General features: G+C 40.5%; 1 protein-coding gene across 1 annotated transcript in view; it reads left to right on the forward strand.

Annotated features, from left to right (window-relative positions):
• Window positions 1–19,235, forward strand: part of LYPD6 (LY6/PLAUR domain containing 6) — a 126,940-nt gene extending 107,705 nt beyond the window's left edge. Inside the window, exons 4-5 of the mRNA XM_043488257.1 lie at window positions 13,863–13,993; window positions 16,082–19,235. Coding sequence (XP_043344192.1) covers window positions 13,863–13,993; window positions 16,082–16,249 — 299 coding nt within the window. The 3' untranslated portion in view covers window positions 16,250–19,235. The remainder of the gene's footprint in view (window positions 1–13,862; window positions 13,994–16,081) is intronic.
• Window positions 19,236–19,558: the final 323 nt, after the last annotated feature.

Below are 19,558 nucleotides of genomic sequence, written 5' to 3' on the forward strand. Positions count from 1 at the left end.
AGTACAGGTGCCTCCCTTGAGGGCAAAATCTTCCTTGGAAATTTCTGCTGATATAAAGTCTGGCCAGAATTTTGAGATAGAGGGACATATCCTTTTCATTCCATCTTCTCTGCTGCTTGCTGTCTTTCTGGGAAAGTAAAGAAAAATCTGAGCATTTCCCTTGGCAGCTCTTTCTGTATCTGTTATCTGGTATAAACAGGGAATACAAATGTGATCCCCAGCTCAACTGAAGACAAGCCCCACAGTTACAGATTTTCAGGAAAGACTTCATTATGGTCAACTTTTTTCAGGTCGAGCCCAGGCTAGACAGTCTTTTTGTTTACTTTACTTAAGGGTGGATTGTTTTTTTTTTTTTTTCTCTCTCTCTCTTTCAGGCAGTCTTATTCATAGGACATAGCCCTTCAGGGTTCCTGCCCTTATACAGGAGTCTGTACCTCTACACCCCATGAGGACCCAAGGCCTTGCATCTTCTTATCTTTTATCTATTAGCCCTCCTGTCTCCCACCAGGGTAGAGAATTCAGTGCTTTCTTCAGTGTCGGCCCCTGGAGTTTCCCTAGCTTCCTGGAGAGTTCATTTGTAAATTTACAAAAGGTATTGGTAATGTTATCCAACACTTCTGGCTGCTATGTAATGAGGTAGTGTTCAGGTGATCTATCTTGTCATATTGCTAAATGAAAGTCTTAGATTTCATCCTTTAAAATTTTTTTTTTAAAAACCTTTTTTTATTGGAGTATAATTACTATGTAATGTTGTGTTAGTGTCTTCTATACGATGAAGTATATTGGCTATATGTATACAGATAGGTTCCCTCTTGAGCCTCCCTCCCATTTCCCCATCCCAGCCCTCTAGGTCATTGCAGAGCATCAAGCTGAGCTCCCTGTGCTATGAAACAGCTTCCCACTAGCTATCTATTTTACACATGATGGTGTATTTATGTCAGACCTAATCTCCCAATTCATCTCACCCTCCCCTTGCCCCTTTGTGTCCACACATCTGTTCTCTATGTCTGTATTTCGATTCTTGTTTTAAAAGCAAACTTTTAAAAATTAAAGTTTACCATACATTCTGGAAAGTGCATAGATCATAAGTGCACAGTTTGTTGAATTTTCACAGCATGAACATGCAATGTATCTGCTGTTCTTGTTAAGTCACAGAAGTCATAGTGGCCCAGAAGGCCACCTAGGTCCCCCAGTCATTACTGTCCACCTCCCACAGGTAATACGGTTGTGATTGTTGTGCAGTTTTATATAAATGGAACCATACAGAATGTCCTCCTTTCTTTCCCACCTTCTATATGTGAAATTCATCTGTGTTTTTGTGAGCAGCAGTCATTCTTTCTCACAGAAGCACAGGAGATCATTATATGAATATACTAAAATCCATCCATTCCACTGTTGATAGGCATCTGGATTGCTTCCGTGCACAGCATTGGGGCATGTGTCTTTTGGTGCACCTGTATATGCATTTCCACCAGGTCTATCCCAGGAGAAGGGGTTGCTGGGCATGTGGTACCCATGCTTTGGCTTTACTGGATTTTACCCTATAGTTTCCAGAGTCACTGGACCAATTTCAGGCTCTCCAGCAATGTGTGAGAGTGCCAATTGCTGCACAACCTTGCCAACATTTAGTATGGACAGAGACAATAGAAGCTAGAAGTGGATGGAATGACATTTCCTAAAGCACTGGAAGTACGTAACTGCCAACCTATAATTCTACACCAAGACTGTCAGTCACCTCCTCTGCACTCCCTTGTCTCCTGGCTGCCCTGCTCCTTCTGCATTCCTGTTTGTGCCTCCCAATTAAGACGAAGGCTCTGCTTAGCTTCTCCATCTCCCAGCAGGGCTTTCTGCCTGGCTTCTCAGCCTCTTCACCTGTGTATTAGCAAGTGCCTCGAGGGCAGAATCGGTATAGAGTGTCAGGTTAAGCTTAATGCATTGTTGATTTGGCTGGTATCTTACTCATCAAATCCTCTCTGCCTTGGTAGCTCACCTATGCTTTCACAAGATTTCGGTGGTTGTTTTAATATTATCCAACTATTTTAGTTTTATGCTACCATTTCTTGGTTCATCTCAGGTGGCACTGGAATTCTCAAAATCACTCTTCAGTTAGAATTCTCCAGCAAGTTTTTAACCAAAAGTTCTGCTATCAGCCTAAGCAAGTTTTTTCTTTTTTTTTTTTTTTTGTACCCTTAGAGCATCTGAGGTCAAACTGAAAATCAGATTGATTATATTCTTTGCAGCCAAAGATGGAGAAGCTCTATATAGTCAGCAAAAACAAGGCTGGGAGCTGACTATGGCTCAGATCATGAACTCCTTATTGCCAAATTCAGACTTAAATTGAAGAAAGTAGGGAAAACCACTAGACCATTCAGGTATGACCTATATAAAATCCCTTATGATTATACAATGGAAGTGACAAATAGATTCAAGGGATTAGATCTGATAGACAGGGTCACTAAAGCACTCTGGATGGAGGCTTGTGACAATGGGCAGGAGGCAGTGATCAAGACCATCCCCAAGAAAAAGAAATGCAAAAAGGCAAAATGCTTGTCTGAGGAGGCCTTTCAAACAACTATGAAAAGAAGAGTAGCGAAAGACAAAGGAGAAAAGGAAAGATATACCCATTTGAATGCAGAGTTCCAAAAAATAGCAAGGAGAGATAAGAAAGCCTTCCTCAGAGATCAATGCAAAGAAATAGAGGAAAACAATAGAATGGGAGAGACTAGAGATCTCTTCAAGAAAATTAGAGACACCAAGGGACTATTTCATGCAAAGATGGGCACAATAAAGGACAGAAATAGTATGGACCTCACAGAAGCAGAAGATATTAAGAAAAGGTGGCAAAAATACACAGAAGAACTATACAAAAAAGATCTTCATGACCCAGATAACCACAATGGTGTGATCACTCGCCTAGAGCCAGACATCCTGGGATGTGAAGTCAAGTGGGTCTCAGGAAGCATCACTATGAACAAAGCTAGTGGAGGTGATGAAATTCCAGTTGAGCTATTTCAAATCCTAAAGATGATGCTATGAAAGTGCTTCACTCAGTATGCCAGCAAATTTGAAAAATTCAGCAGTGGCCGCAGGACTGGAAAAGGTCAGTTTTCATTCCAATCCCAAAGAAAGGCAATGCCAAAGAATGCTCAAACTACCGCACAGTTACACTCATCTCACACGCTAGCAAAGTAATGCTCAAAATTCTCCAAGCCAGGTTTCAACAGTACATGAACCGTGAACAGTGAAATTCCAGATGTTCAGGCTGGGTTTATAAAAGGCAGAGGAACCAGAGATCAAATTGCCAACATCCGCTGAATCACCAAAAAAGCAAGAGTTCCAGAAAAACATCTACTTTTGCTTCATTGACTATACCAAAGCATTTGACTGTGTGGATCACAACAAACTGTGGAAAATTCTTCAAGAGATGGGAATACCAGGTCACTTGACCTGCCTCCTGAGAAATCTATATGCAGGTCAAGAAGCAACAGTTATTACGGGACATGGAACAACGGACTGATTCCAAATTGGGAAAGGAGTACGTCAGGGCTGTATACTGTCACCCTCCTTATTTAACTTATATGCAGAGTACATCATGAGAAACACTGGGCTGGATGAAGCACAAGCTGGAATCAAGATTGCCGGGAGATATATCAATAGCCTCAGATATGCAGATGACACCACCCTTCTGTCAGAAAGCAAAGAAGAACTAAAGAGCCTCTTGATGAAAGTGAAAGAGGAGAGTGAAAAAGTTGGCTTAAAGCTCAACATTCAGAAAACTAAGATTGTGGCATCTGGTCCCATCACTTCATGGCAAATAGATGGGGAAACAATCAAAACAGTGAGAGACTTTATTTTTTGGGGCTCCAAAATCTCTGTAGATGGTGACTGCATCCATGAAATTAAAAGAGCTTGCTCCTTGGAAGAAAAGCTATGACCAACCTAGACAGCATATTAAAAAGCAGAGACATTACTTTACCAACAAAGGTCTGTCTAGTCAAGGCTATGGTTTTTCCAGTAGTCATATATGGATGTGAGATTTGGACTATAAAGAAAGCTGACCCAATCAAAAAATGGGCCAAAGAACTAAACAGACATTTCTCCAAAGAAGACATACAGATGGCTAACAAACACATGAAAAGATGCTCAACATCACTCATTATCAGAGAAATGCAAATCAAAACCACAGTGAGGTACTATTACATGCCAGTCAGGATGGCTGCTATCCAAAAGTCTACAAGCAATAAATGCTGGAGAGGGTGTGGAGAAAAGGGAACCGTCTTACACTGTTGGTGGGAATGCAAACTAGTACAGCCACTATGGAAAACAGTGTGGAGATTTCTTAAAAAACTGGAAATAGAACTGCCATATGACCCAGCAATCCCACTTCTGGGCATACACACTGAGGAAACCAGATCTGAAAGAGACACGTGCACCCCAATGTTCATCGCAGCACTGTTTATAATAGCCAGGACATGGAAGCAACCCAGATGCCCATCAGCAGATGAATGGATAAGGAAGCTGTGGTACATATACACCATGGAATATTACTCAGCCGTTAAAAAGAATTCATTTGAATCAGTTCTAATGAGATGGATGAAACTGGAGCCCATTATACAGAGTGAAGTAAGCCAGAAAGATAAAGACCAATACAGCATACTAACACATATATATGGAATTTAGAAGGATGGTAATGATAACCCTATATGCAAAACAGAAAAAGAGACACAGATGTACAGAACAGACTTTTGGACTCTGTGGGAGAAGGTGAGGGTGGGATGTTTCGAGAGAACAGCATGTATATTATCTATAGTGAAACAGATCACCAGCCCAGATTGGATGCATGAGACAAGTGCTCGGGCCTGGTGCGCTGGGAAGACCCAGAGGAATCGGGTGGAGAGGGAGGTGGGGGGGGGGGGATGGGGAATACATGTAACTCCATGGCTGATTCATGTCAATGTATGACAAAACCCACTGAAATATTGTGAAGTAATTAGCCTCCAACTAATAAAAAAAACAAAAAACAAAACTCATGGCACTCAGTGAGGGTCAAGGCAGTGGCCTTGAACTATATTAATCATAAATGTAATCCTTACCACTAGGGACTAGCCCTAAACAACCCCAAAAGTCAGTTTTACTAAGGAATAGCCTTTATGAAACAATACACGTTATTAATGTTATTAACTCTCTACCTTTAAGTACACATGTTTTTATTATTCTGCATGACTAATTGGGAAAAACACATGAAAAAAAAAAAAAAGAAAGAAAGTTGAGCACCGAAGAGTTGATACTTTTGAACTGTGGTATTGGAGAAGACTCTTGAGAGTCCCTTGGACTGCAAGGAGATCAAACCAGTCAATTCTAAAGGAAATAGCCCTGAAGATTCATTGGAAGGACTGATGCTGAAGCTGAAACTCCAACACCTTGGCCACCTGATGCAAAGAATTGATTCATTAGAAAAGACCCTGATGCTTGGAAAGATTGAAGACAGGAGGAGAAGGGGACAACAGAAGGTGAGATGGCTGTATGGTATCATGAACTCTAAGGACATGGATTTGAGTAAGCTCTGGGAGTTGGTGATGGACAGGGAAGCCTGGTGTGCTGCGGTCCTTGGGGTCGCAAAGAGTTGGACATGACTGAGCTACTGAACTGAACTGAACTGAGAGCATCTGACCTACTCTAACTAAGTGTTTTTGTCGAAATATTTTCTGTTAACAGAATTGTCTCAGATAGGAAGCATCTATTTTATGCTTTTACGTTTCACTTTGATTTTAAATACTGTCCACCCTAAAGTTCTATTTATCCTCACTCGCTTTGCATCCTTTTCAGTCACCTTCTTAGACTTTGTCTGGAGATAAACACATCGATTTCTGAGTTTCAGGGATTTGCTTTAAAGCAGAGATTCCTGAAGTGTGTCACTTGTCCTTAAGAAGTGTGGATGGAGTTTTTAAAAAAGAGAGAAGTAACTAGTAGTTTCTTCAGGAGATGCTGACTGTAGGGTAAAGGAGAACAGTTATTACTCAATCTGGTTGATAAGTATTTATTTACTTTTCCTTTCTGCCTTGAGACATTTCTTACTTGGGAAAAGAAAACAGTATTTTTTACAGGCCTGTGGATAGCAGTTGATAGGACTAGGAAAGCCACGAGGTTAATCAGATGCCTGGACACCAGAGGAGAGCATGTGAACATTCCTAATTAGGGTACACCTTAAATAATTCAGCTTATCTGCAACTCATTTGTAGTTCATCTTTCTCCTAAGTCTATTTTCCTTCATCATGGATTCTTTTTTTCTTTCACTTTCATTTAACTGAACTTAAAATTGAGATATCCATACAGAATAGTGAACAGCATGATGAATTTTTACAAACTGATCTTACCATGTACGTGGCACCCAGATTAAGAAATTGACCATATTCCACACCCCAGTATGTTCTAGCATGTCTGTTTTCAGTCACTGTCCCTACCACCAAGGGCCCTGTTATGGGCTGAATTGTGCCATCCACCAAATTCATTCCAGTACCCCCAAATGTAACTGTATTTGAAGATGTCATTGGGGTAGGTTCTAACCCAATATGACTGGTGTCCTTACAAGAAGAGATTAGGGCACAAACTTGCAAAGGGAAGACCATGTAAAGATATAGAGAGAAGGTGATCATCTATAAGAAAGGTAAAGAGGCCTCAGAAGAAATTAACCTTGTGAACATCTTGATGTTGGACTTCTAGCCTCTAGACCTGTGAGAAAATAAATTTCTGTGGTTTAAGATCCCCAGTCTGTTCTACTTTACTACGGCAGCCCTAGAAAACTAAGGCAATTATCCTCCTGATTTCCAATAGCAAAAATTAGTTTTGTTTCTTATCAGGTCTTTTAATAGGAGTGGAATCATACAGTATATACCATCTTGTATCTGAGTTCTTTCACTCAATATTATGGAAGATTCATCCATTTTATTAGGTCTACTTCTAGGCAATTCATTCTCATTGCTGTGTGAGTATATGCCATAGTTTATTTATTCATTCTACCATGGGCATTTTTGGAGTTTCCAGTTGTTTTGTATAAAAAAATTTTTCTATGAACATTCTAGTACTTATCTTTTTTGTTGGATGTATATCTAAGGGTGGAATTACTGATTCCTAAGATATGCTTAAGTTGAGATTTAGTAAATCCTGGCAAGCGATTTCCCAAAGCAGTTATACTATGTGAAGGTTGTGCTTCTGATTGAAATATAGTATTATTTCACTTTCAAATTTGAAGAGATCACTCAAACTACAGAAATGGAAGAGATGTTATAGATATCATAGAACTAAATTAAACAGTTGATTTGGTGCAACCTTGAGTTGAAGAGACCAGATATATATATATATTCTTTCCACCCATCCATCTATATTCTTAATACATTAAGCACTTGTTATATTATGCAAGGTCCTGTGCTGTGTATTGGAGTGGGGGTGGGGAATGCCGACATGCTCAAAAATGAACCTTAGTCTCAAAAAGATTATAATCTCAAATAGTTTATCTTAACTGAGAGTGGTTTTGCCCCTCAGAGGACATTTACTAATGTATGGAAACATTTTTGGTCGTCACACTTGGGGATGCTACTGGCATCTCATAAGAAGAGGCCACAGATGCTGATAAATATACTACATTGTACAAGTCTTTCTCCAAACCCAGAACTAGCTAACTCAAAATGTCAGAAATGCTGAGGGTTTTTGGAAAGACAGAGCAGATGTACTTTTCTATTTCTCCTGCTAAGTACAACTAAATTCTTGAACATTATATATATTGGTGAAAAGAAAGACTCTGAAAGAGAGAAAAGGTCAGACTAGCTAAGGTCCTCATGACCCAAGGAGGTGAGTTCTCTGGGTTTTGTTTTTGTCCTATACATTCCAGACTTGGAGATGACAAAGCTGGAAACCTGGAAATACCACAGGCACCAAAATAATAAACTCCAACACAAGTTATCTCTCTGTAGCCAAAGGGCCAAGAAGGAGGCAGCCTAGAAAGACAGAAATCTAGACAATAACCACTCCAGCCAAATACCACAGAAAACAATTGTAGGTTACCACCACCCCCATGCTAACAAAGGCTTAGACTTCCACCCTGAACAAGCTGTAATGAGACATACTAACCTCTCCTGAGATGCTGAGATTCCCCCTGGGTGGTAATGAGGCCGTCCCCATGGTGTCAGTACAGACCATGTCTGGGACCTGAACTTCTACCTTTATCCAACAGTAATGACGTTGTTCTTTCCCCCAGTTCCTGTTGGGACTGTGTCAGAGGAGGCCAAGTGGAGAGTCAGGACTCCACTAGGGAGTGTGTGGTAATAAGGCCACAGACTCCCATTAGTAGAGTGGCGTCAGTTGAGGCCATGTGGGACTCATTAACAAGGCACTCCTACCACTCTTAGCCAAGAAGGTATCATAGGAGACCTAGTGGGGAGCTGGAAATCCCACCCAGAAGTAATGAGGAGAGCACTCTCAGTTGTGAAAGGAGACAGTAGGAACCTGGACTTGACTGCTACCCAGCAGTAATGAGGCTGCAGACCCCATCCCCCTGCTGGAACTGAGTCAGAGGCAGTTAGCTAAAACAGAAGGTTTAAATAAGATCTGAAATGTTATAATACCAAAATGTCCAGGTTTCAATAAAAAATCACTTGTCATACCAGGAATATCTCAGACAGAATGAAAAATGACAATTAATAGATACTAACACCAAGTCCCATCACTTCATGGCAAATAGATGGGGAAACAATCAAAACAGTGAGAGACTTTTTTTTTTGTGCTCCAAAATCTCTGCAGATGGCAACTGCATCCATGAAATTAAAAGATGCTTGCTCCTTGGAAGAAAAGCTATGACCAACTCAGACAGCATATTAAAAAGCAGAGACATTACTTTACCAACAAAGGTCTGTCTAGTCAAAGCTATGGTTTTTCCAGTAGTCATGTATGGATGTGAGAGGTGAACTATAAAGAAAGCTGAGTGCTGAAGAATTGATGCTTTTGAATTGTGGTGTTGGAGAAAACTCTTGAGAGTCCCTTGGACTGCAAGGAGATCCAACCAGTTCATCCTAAAAGAAATCAGTCCTGAATATTCATTGGAAGGACTGATGCTGAAGCTGAAACTCCAACACTTTGGCCACCTGATATGAAAAACTGACTCATTGGAAAAGACCCTGATGCTGGGAAAGATTGAAGGCTGGAGGAAAAGGGGACAACAGAGGATGAGATGGTTGGATGGCATCACCAACGTGATGGACATGAATTTGAGTAGGCTCCCGGAATTGGTGATGGACAAGGAAGTCTGATGTGCTGCAGTCCATGGGGTCACAAAGAGTCAGACACGACTGAGCGACTGAACTGAACTAAGCAATGAGATAGCTACAAAGATGTTTGAATTAGCTAATAAAGATTTAAAGTAACCATAGCAAAAATGTTTCAGTGAACAAATACAAACACACTTGAAACAAATGAGAAATAAAATATCAGCCAAAAAAAAAAAAAATAGAAAACATAAAGAAGAACCAAATGGAAATTTCAAAACTGTTAATACTGTAGCTGAAATTAAAACACAGTGGATGAGCTCATCAGTAGAATGGAAGAGATAGAGGAAAGAATCAGTGAACTGGAAGGTAAAAGAATAGAGATTACCAAATTCTGAACAACAAAGAGAAAAAAAAAAAAAAATTCCTCCCAAAACAGAGCCTCAGGGATCTGCAAGAGTATAACAAAAGATTTAATACTGTGTCATTGGAGTCTCAGAAAGGTAGGAAAAGGGCAGAGCTGAAAAAAGTACTCAAAGAAATTATGGATGAAACTTTCCAAATTTGGCTAAAGATGAAATCCTGCAGATTTGAGAAGTTGAGTGAATCCCGAAGAGGATAAAACTAAAGAAATCTACACAAAGACAAAACAGTCAAACTTCTGGAACTAAAAACAAAGAAAACTACTGAAAGATGAAGAGAAAAAAAAACACTGTGTAGGAGAAAAATTATTTGACAGAAGTTCTCATCAGAAACCATTGAGGATGGAAGGAAATGGGACAACATTTTTCAGGCATTAGGAAAAAAATATTGCAAGATCCCATATCCAGAGAAAATTTTATTTGGGAAAAGAAAGGGGAAATAAGACATTCTCAGATAAAAGAAAACAAAGAGACTTTTTCACCAGCAGACCTACTCTAAAGAAATGGCCGAAGTAAGTTCTCTATACAGAAAGAAATGATGAAAGAAGGAAGGTTGGAATATCAGAAAGGAAGAAAAAACATGGTAAGCGAAAATATGTCTTTGATAGTATGATATGACCATACTTCTACTCTTGAGTTTTCTAAATTATGTTTGATGGTTGAAGCAAAATTTGTAGTGCTGTCTAATGTGGTTCTAAATGTATGTAAGGAATTATTGAAGACAATTATATTACAAACAAGAGAGGGTAGTAAGACATGAACAGAGGGAAGATTGCTATGCTTCACTTGAACTGATAAAATGATGCCAGCAGACTGTGATAAGTTATGCATGTAACAATACCTGAGCAACCACTTAAAAAAAGAAAAAAACTATAAAAAGAGATACATCCAAAAACACTGTAGAAAAATTAAAATGGAATTCTAGAAAATGTTCACAGGAATGAAGGAAAAAGAAAATAGACAAAACAAACAAGCAAACACAAAGCAGAACAAAGAGAAAATAAAAATTTAAATGGCAGAATTAAGTGCCACCATGTAAATAATTACATTAAGTGTAAAATTAAAGAAATGGGTTGGCAGAGTGTACTAAAATACATAACCCAACTTTATGCTACTGTAAGAAACTGTGTGTGTGTGAATTTCATAAAAATTATATTTTCTTTTTCAATAGTTGATCAAGCTCTCTTACCCAGTTCTGATTTTATGTGAGTATCATAGTAAAAGACTTTTGTTTCACCACCTCTGGGAATTCCATGCAGTTGTGGAATATGAGATTTTAGAGGCTGAAACTAACCTGGTAGAAATTCAAATCCATCTTTTATCTTTTAGATAAAAGTCTTTGAAATCCTTTTAGAAGAAGTTATCAGCAGGCTTGATTCTCATATAACCTTATTACTAACCCAAGGATTATTCAAAATGCATAGAGAGCAGGGCTCCGGGGCTGAATTTTTATCAATCTTACCGTCCAGTGATAAGTCACACGTGGTCCACCTAGTTCTGCTTGGGAAATTCTGCCTGCTTGCCCAGCCCGCCCTCCTTGGAGACCGCAGTATAAAGTCAAGGCTTTCATAAGTTATCCACTAAAGAAAGCTGTTCAGCTTTGAGCATTTCCAATACTTATTTAACTCCCGAATCCTTTTCCACATTAACATTTCACAGTTCACCTTGGATTTTGTGTTTTAAGAATGGATATTTCCAAGGGATTCACACTTCAGATCTGAGGTCTCTATGGCTGCAAGTAATGGGGTGTTCTCAATGTATGTTTGTTTTATAGATTGGACTTGGTGACATGTAAGGAAAAAATTTAACCAGTATCATCACTGATCACCATTTTCCCCACAGAATGGCAAGAATTGGCTTATTACATATTGGGCTTTTGCATATTGTCCTGAAAAAACAAACAAACAGGTTCATCAATTGTCTCTACTTTCATTTAATTATTCAAGTTAATAAATTAAAAGAGAGTTTGTTATAGATATAAAAATATGAACAAAAAGTAGTCACATGACGTTTACCCATTGTTATTTTAAGGCTTCTTTAAAGCAAGGTAATTCGATACTTGAGGGATGAAACCTAAGTTCCCAAACTGAAACCATGTAATGATTTACTTATTCCATAAATGTATGATCTTATCTGCTCAGATTTACAGTTGGAGCAATAAAACCTCTGAAATCTGCTCCTGGTTGTCTGCGGGAAGAAGAGACAGACGATAAGAGCATTCCTGTTTTTATTGCTTTCTTGAATGTCTAAAAGTTGGGGTTGGGGCTAAGAAAGGCATCTATTAACATGGCCATAAACATCCAAGTCTGGTACTAAAGTAAGCCAGTCCTCTTTGGAAGATGCAGTAAACCTCTCAGGGCACCGGCTTCCATTTGTTAAACACTGCTAAAGGCTTAAAAAATAAGTAAAACATCATGCCACCTCCTCTTCATCAGAAAAGCAACCATTCCAATTTTAAAATATTTTAGAACTTTGGGAGAACCATTGCCACGTGCAAAACTTGCAGGTTTTCTTGTGAGCTCATAGGGTGACCTTACTTTTACCTACTCCAAAGAGCCCCCAGATCCTGAGCTTCCCTGACCTTGGACTAGGAACTTCCCTGACCTGGTCCCAAATGATGAAATCCTGGTTGGGTGCAATGTGAGAACAGCCCTTGGGGGAGGGCATTGACACAGACAATACAGGTACCCACACCGACGTTGGACACGTTTTTACCCTTAGCAAGACTCAATCAGGCCACTCAGATTCTGTTGGGTGAGGGTGTATGGGAAGAATATTAAACCCCTGATTTTCATGACCCCCAGAATATGTCAGTGTGGTATTAGCTCATTCTCTGGACCTAAAATTCCTGAGCTTTCTTCTCTTGACTTTTTGGTGAGGGGAATTTTTATTGCCTAATAAATAATATCAAAGAAGGTCATAATTCTAGTTTAGCCACTAAATATCCAAAATGTATAAAGCATGCAAAGCTGGATCCAAGATGTGGATGAAAAACAGCTCGGTGGCATTTCTTAAGAGTTATTATTATTTTTTTTCAATCTGACAGTGAAGCAGGAACATTCTCCTAAATCCCAGGCTTAGAAAGCTGAACACCGCCTAGAGGCCTTAAAGAATTACATGACAAAGTCATTTTTCTTTATTCTTTAAATTGCAAGTTAAAAAATTCTCCATGGAATTTTAGAGGAAATCTCATGTTTTCAGACTCCTAAGCTCTTGCCTGGAAAATCTCATGGATGGAGGAGCCTGGTAGGCTGCAGTCCATGGGGTCGTGAAGAGTCAGACACAACTGAGCGACTTCACTTTCACTTTTCACTTTCATACATTGGAGAAGGAAATGGCAACCACTCCAGTGTTCTTGTCTGGAGAGCCCCAGGGACGGGGGAGCCTGGTGGGCTGCCATCTGTGGGGTCGTACAGAGTCGGACACGACTGAAGCGACTTAGCAGCAGCAGCAGCAGCAAGCTTAGAGGGACTCTGGAAACTCACTTCATGGTGTCCATTTGCCTTTTTGGAAAGAAACTGAAGTCACCCTGGGGAGAGATGACTGTTATTGCTGGATTAGTTTTCTCCTGTCATGAATTGTTGGATTCAACTATGCTCATAGGCCAGAAGTTCTTTCTTTTGGATGAAGTCATTTTCTCCAGATACAATGAATCTGTTTTTAATCATTCTGTCTTACTTGGGAATAGCTGTTTCCCAATCTTATATACACGCTTGGATGCACACACACACACCAGTCTCTGCTATAGTCTTTTCTTGAAGATCTTCATTACCTGTCTCACTTTTTTTCTTTTAACCTCGTGTTCTTTGGACTTTTCACCCCTTCATCTTCCTGAAAATTGTATGATTTCCACATCCCAAATCATTCCTCCAAGCCTCTCATGCCCTAAAAATAAAAATCAGTACTGTGGCAAAATTTGTCAGTGGCAAAATTTGTTGGAAGACAAAGAGTGATACCGCTAGGTCTTAGTTTATGGGGATTTTTTGGGCAGAGAGCAGTGTTATTCAGGTCTCCTTCTATCACAGCGAAGTGGATCTCTCCAAGGAGAGCTTGGGATTGGATATCAACTTAACACAGTGTATGTTCAGGGTGCCATTAGATCTTAGTGTCAACACTCCTGTTGTTTCGTTTTCATCCAGGTTGGGCTGTTTCCCATCTCAATTAAACCATGTTTTCCTATTGACAGAGACTAGATACTGCTACACTCAGCACACCATGGAAGTCACAGGAAACAGCATCTCTGTCACCAAGCGCTGTGTTCCACTGGAAGACTGCTTGTCCACTGGCTGCAGAGACTCCGAGCATGAAGGCCACAAGGTCTGGCAACAAAGCAAATGATGGGACACCATAGGTTTCCTCCTCTCCAGATGCCCACTAGGGCTCATGAGCTCCATGAGCCTACTCCCCCATGTAGGCTGACTTTTGACTGTCTTCATACCATTATGAAAAGATGCCTCCTTTCATGTTGGTGCTAAAAGAATAAAAAATTAGATCAGGGTGTAGGATAACCAGTATAAATTTTGTAAACCAATATAAATTAGGTAAACACAACGCCAGGAAAGTATTGAAAATTTTTGTTAAGTTCATTCAACTGAGGATGGACAAGGCAATTTAGCTTTGATAACTTTCTGTAAAGTGGAGCTCATATCTTTATCGGGACGCTGATTTGGAAGTTATCTGCTGGCTCCTGGGGTCACACAGTGTCGGACATGACTGAGTGACTAACACTAACACGTTGGCTTCTGAGTCATTTGAGCAGGTGGCAGGAGATCCTGCTGTTTCCTGTGGGTTTACTTTCCTTAAACTCCATCTGGTCCCCGGACAGAAGCATGCAGTGTAGAGCAGACTTCAAAGGCAGCCTTGAAGGAAAATGTCAAGACTCAGAGAAGGGCAGTCAGACTCATGATTGGAGTGAGGAACACCCCTGACTCTCCCGCCGTTCATTCCAAGCTGGCTGTACACGTCTTGTAGGTCAGTCCTTGACCTTGGAGGCTGCCCTCTTCTCCTCATTGGGCTACCTTCCTGGTGGCTGGAGGCAGCGCCCACCCTCACTGTTAGCGGGGGCTTCTTTCTCCTAAGACAACACTCAGTTTTCAAGTGACTTGTGAAATACACTAGGAATTCATATTTTTGTTGTTTATTGAGAAATTATGGTCATAAATAATAATTGAAATATGAACATAAACCCAAGAGTTTTACTTAACCAGACCCCCCCTACCCCACTCCAAACTAAGCTTGGCTTTCAGACATTATAGTGAAACTTTACCAAGAAGGAAGCTGTAGGTCAGAGAAGTGATTCATGTGCTCAGATGAACTAGTGACAGACAGAATCCAAACTCACTTCTGACCTTTGGTTTCTCTCTTCAACATCATGTCTTCCTAGTCCATGTCACCTGTGACCAAACTCAGATCTCTGCAAGATAACAACTGTGTAAGATATTAAGCATCAAAGAGTTTTTCAAACATTATTGTGCATATGAATCACTCGGGGATCTTGTTCAAATGTAGATTCTAAATTGCTCAATTTGGGGTGAAGTTTGAGATTTTGCATTTCTAGTAACTTCCCAGTTGAAGCTGAGGCTACTGTACTTTGGGAGCCATGGCCTAAAATAATTTCTGCCAGTAATCTTTTTTTTTGTCTTATGCTGCATGAGGAAAGCTGTATAAAGCAGGAGTAACTACATAAATGAAAGCCCTTCAAATTTTAACTCACCCATGGGAATGGAGATAATTATGCAGACAGTTCTAATGAAAGTACTAAATAAGTTTAAATCAACTAGGTTGTAGGCATTTCACTTTCACTGTGAAAACGTGGCAAATTAATTACTGTCTTAACAGCTTCCTCAAGTAGTCATAGAGCCTCTCTGACAAAGGTTAAGTTTTATAATTCCCATTTCACAGATGGAATAACCAAGACCTTGGAAGGCTGTAAAATGGTATAATAGCCACATGTTGTTGTGCTCAGTTGTGTCCAACTCTTTGCGATCCCGTGGATTCCAGGCTCCTCAGTCCATGGAATTCTCCAGGCTAGAATACTGGAGTGGGTTGCCATTCCCTTCTCCAGGGGATATTCCCCACCAGGACTGAACCTGGGTTTCCTGCATTGCACACAGATTCTTTTACCATCTGAGCCACCAGGGAAACCCATAAGGACTGTGTGGTAGGATGTGAAAAACAGAACGAATACCCCTAGAAGTTTAGTCTGGGCAGGAGGTTTTATTTTGATCACAACGCTTCCAGGTGAAATTTCATCCCACCCACTTAAATGCAGAGTCGGTGTTTCCTTTGCAGAACAGGTAATTTTCATTTGAGTCTTGCTGTGAGGGAACCAGTTCCTTCAGAACCCTCTGCCCCCTTCATCTGCCAGCTCCTCATCACCCTTCTTTTTCTCTTCCTTTCTTTCAGGTCTGCACTTCCTGTTGTGAAGGAAATATCTGTAACTTGCCGCTCCCCCGCAATGAAACTGATGCCACATTTGCCACAACATCACCCATAAATCAGACGAATGGGCACCCACACTGCATGTCCGTGATAGTGTCCTGCTTGTGGGTGTGGTTGGGACTCACATTATAGCAGCTCAAAGGCACCCTGTAGTAGCAATCCCTGGGGGCCTTGAGGGTCCATAGTCATGCATGAGGCATTGGCCTGACAATAGTCGCATATGTGAAAACACAGCACTCCGGATGTCTTCACAACCAAGCACTTCTACTTACCACGAGGAACAAGCGTTGCTTCAATGTAGTCATTTCAGGACCTCATCAAAGCAGCCTGCCCCCAAACAACCCCTGAATTCTACGCCACAAGCATTTGTTTTCCCTCTAAAAAATAGTTTTCATTTACTGAGATCTGGGGCTCTTAATTTGGAATCCATGCACGAACCACAGAAGTCCTGGGACCCTCTGAGATGTGTGTGCTCAGTCGCTCCATCGTGTCTGACTCTTTGTGACTCCATGGACTGTATCCCACCAGGCTCTTCTGTCCTTGGAATTTCCTAGGCAAGAATACTGGAGTGGGGGTGCCATTTCCTACTCCAGGGGATCTTTGCAACCCAGGGATTGAACCTGAGTCTGTCTCCTTCATTGGCAGGTGGATTGTTTACCACTAGCACCACCTGGGAAGCTCCAATATGTTATATGGACACATGTAGATCTGTGTTCTTCAGGAGAAAGGTCAATGACCACTGATTTAGGTGGTCCAACCATGAATTCACTTATAGCTTTAGAGTTTTAAAACTTTGATTCCCAAATGAATGGTCAATTTCCTTGGCAATTCTGATCTAAGTCCCTAGAAAAATAGTAAGCAGTTTGTCCAGTTGTCCCAATATTCTTCTCCCAGTGATAGGAATCATACTCCCTTTTTTCTGCATGGGATAAGAAAAGGCGATCATAAGGTTTTTTGTATGGGAGGAGAGGTAGCTGGAAAAGGATTTTTCCCGACTTAATTAGTGTTCATAAGGTGACTGTTTATCTCTTCATATAATTGGTGAGATTAGCCTTGACTGGCACCTAATTTTGCTCCATGAAATTCTGGATTCTACTTGGACTTATAGGTATCCAAAGTGGCTGACAGCAAGATGGGCTTATTTCCTCCAAGCATGAGGTTCTACTCAGGCATGGCTAATCAAGACAGAGAAAGGATTTCAGAATGAAAGGAAGATGTGTGGAACTGATTCATTTGTGAGTGCCCAGTCATTGTCTCTGCCAAACCTTTCATCTGCAATTTACACTGCCCAAGAGCCTCCTTTGTTCTTTCTCTTCCAAATCCCCTATGACTTCAGGGAGAAGGTTCTGCATTATGTTGTCTCCAGATTGATAGGGAAAGAAGTCATATTATCCCAGGATGAGAAGCAGATGGGCCAGTAGGGTCATGATGAAAATAGTACAAAAACCCAGAGAAAAGTTTTTCTTTCTTTGAGATGATTGCTTTTGAAGCAAATGGTAAAACTTTCACCATCCTTCCTATATTTTTGGCACCTCAAGTTACATTTTTTTCTTCTTCCTTATAAATCACTTATATAATATTTATTTTTGTATGGCATAACTAGAAACTAAGATATATCATAAAAGATTCTTTATTCTGAACAAAATGATCAAATCAGAATGCCTATTTTTTCAACGGTGGTAGAGCTTGTAATATATGTTTGTTGAAAGTTATCTATAATACTTGCACCAGTGTTGAAAAAACTTATGAAAAATAATGTGTTGGCCTCAAGGCTTTTGCTCATGGTTTCCTCAGTGGTGCTGTCCGAAAAGTATTCAGGTGGTGACCATCACTGGTACGAGTTTTTCAGCAGGATTAGGGCATATCTTTGCATGGACTTCAGTGGAGTCATTACTGATTAGGAGGACAGTTGTTGGGGGCCATCTGCCCTGCACAGGAAGAGATCTTGGACTCATGAAATGAGACCCCCCCCCCAAAGGGACCAAATGGGAACTGACATCAGAAACTCTGATACAAAATCATTTTAATTGCATCAAATGGCCTTAATTCCGAGTTTGGTAGGCTTATCAATATGTTGCTTACAGTTGGGGTAGGGGAAGTAGAGGGAGAGAAGGCAAGACATTTACTAAGCACCTCTTAGGTGCCAGACGCTAGGCTAAGCACTTTACGTGAGTTGGGTCATATAAGCCCTGTGAGAACCCGGTAAGGAATGTTACTAGTATTTACACTTGACAGATGAAGGTACTGAAGCTCTAAGAAGCTTTTCCTTCTGGTTTAGGTTATGTGGGATGAGGCAGGATGGAAGAGAAAGGGAAGGTGGAAGAGAAAGGAAAGGTAGAATTGCCATTCCTAGGAAAACTTCCAGGCCTAACATGGGTATTCTTTCATTTTATGTGTGGAATTTGTTTAGTCCTGCTTCTATAGGATGTCATTTGTGTGTGACCCCAGACAGTGTTTCTTCTTTGGGGGGTGAGGTATGGCTTCTTCATTCATTCCTTTTGCTATCAAAGAGGAGGCAGGTTGATCCTACATCTGAAGATGCCATAAGACAATGACAATTTGATGTTGTATATACCTACAAATACATTTTCATGCATGGGTCACTCTCCACTGACACCTTCCATGTACTGCATGTGTTTAGAATAAGAGATAAAGTCCAAATCTCGGTTCTTCATAAGAAGGCTCCTCTCCAAAGCCTTCCTGACTGGTGTGGAGGGACTGGGTCCGCAATGGTGCAAACTTATCTGCTACCCAGGGGACCACTGCAAACTCCACCTGGGTGTGGCTTTGTGCACCCATGTGTCTATAGAATGGCTGGTATTTCACTCTCTTCAAAGAAAGTAGTTTGCTCACCAACCCCAGCCTTGAGGAGCCAAGGAAGGGCTATTCATGTGGAAGGTCCAGGACCAGTCATCCATCTGAATTTTCTACCACCTTAAACCTTCCATTAAATCCTACAGCTGGTGATGAAGTGCAAAGATGTGAATATGAACCTATGTGCCATTTATTTATTTTTAGATTTCCCACAGCATTCATGTCAATATTGGATTTAATGCCTAAATTTTGTAAATATTGTACATATTGTAAATCAATGAATAAAGATTTTAAGTGTATCTCACCAGGCTCCTCCCTGCAATGCACATGCCAATCAATGACTAAGGCACCCGGGTTACATACAAGGCTTTGACAGCTCAGTGTTGAAGGGAACTTCCTTCCAGGAGCTCACTTAGTTGTATAGACAAGAACTAAATGCATGAAAAGACATAAGACAATTCACCCATGCCAAATGTTTCATACAGACAGTATGTGCTGCAGGAGATCAAAGAAGGAAAGATTACCAGACCCTTCAATCAGATCTGCAGTTTCCCTAGACCATTTTCTTTGTTAAATCAGGAAACAGAAAAAGGTGTGTGTGTGTATCTATATATTTAAGTACTACCC

This window comes from Cervus canadensis, chromosome 15 (genome assembly GCF_019320065.1).
Source record: "Cervus canadensis isolate Bull #8, Minnesota chromosome 15, ASM1932006v1, whole genome shotgun sequence".
Classification (NCBI taxonomy): Eukaryota; Metazoa; Chordata; class Mammalia; order Artiodactyla; family Cervidae; genus Cervus; species Cervus canadensis.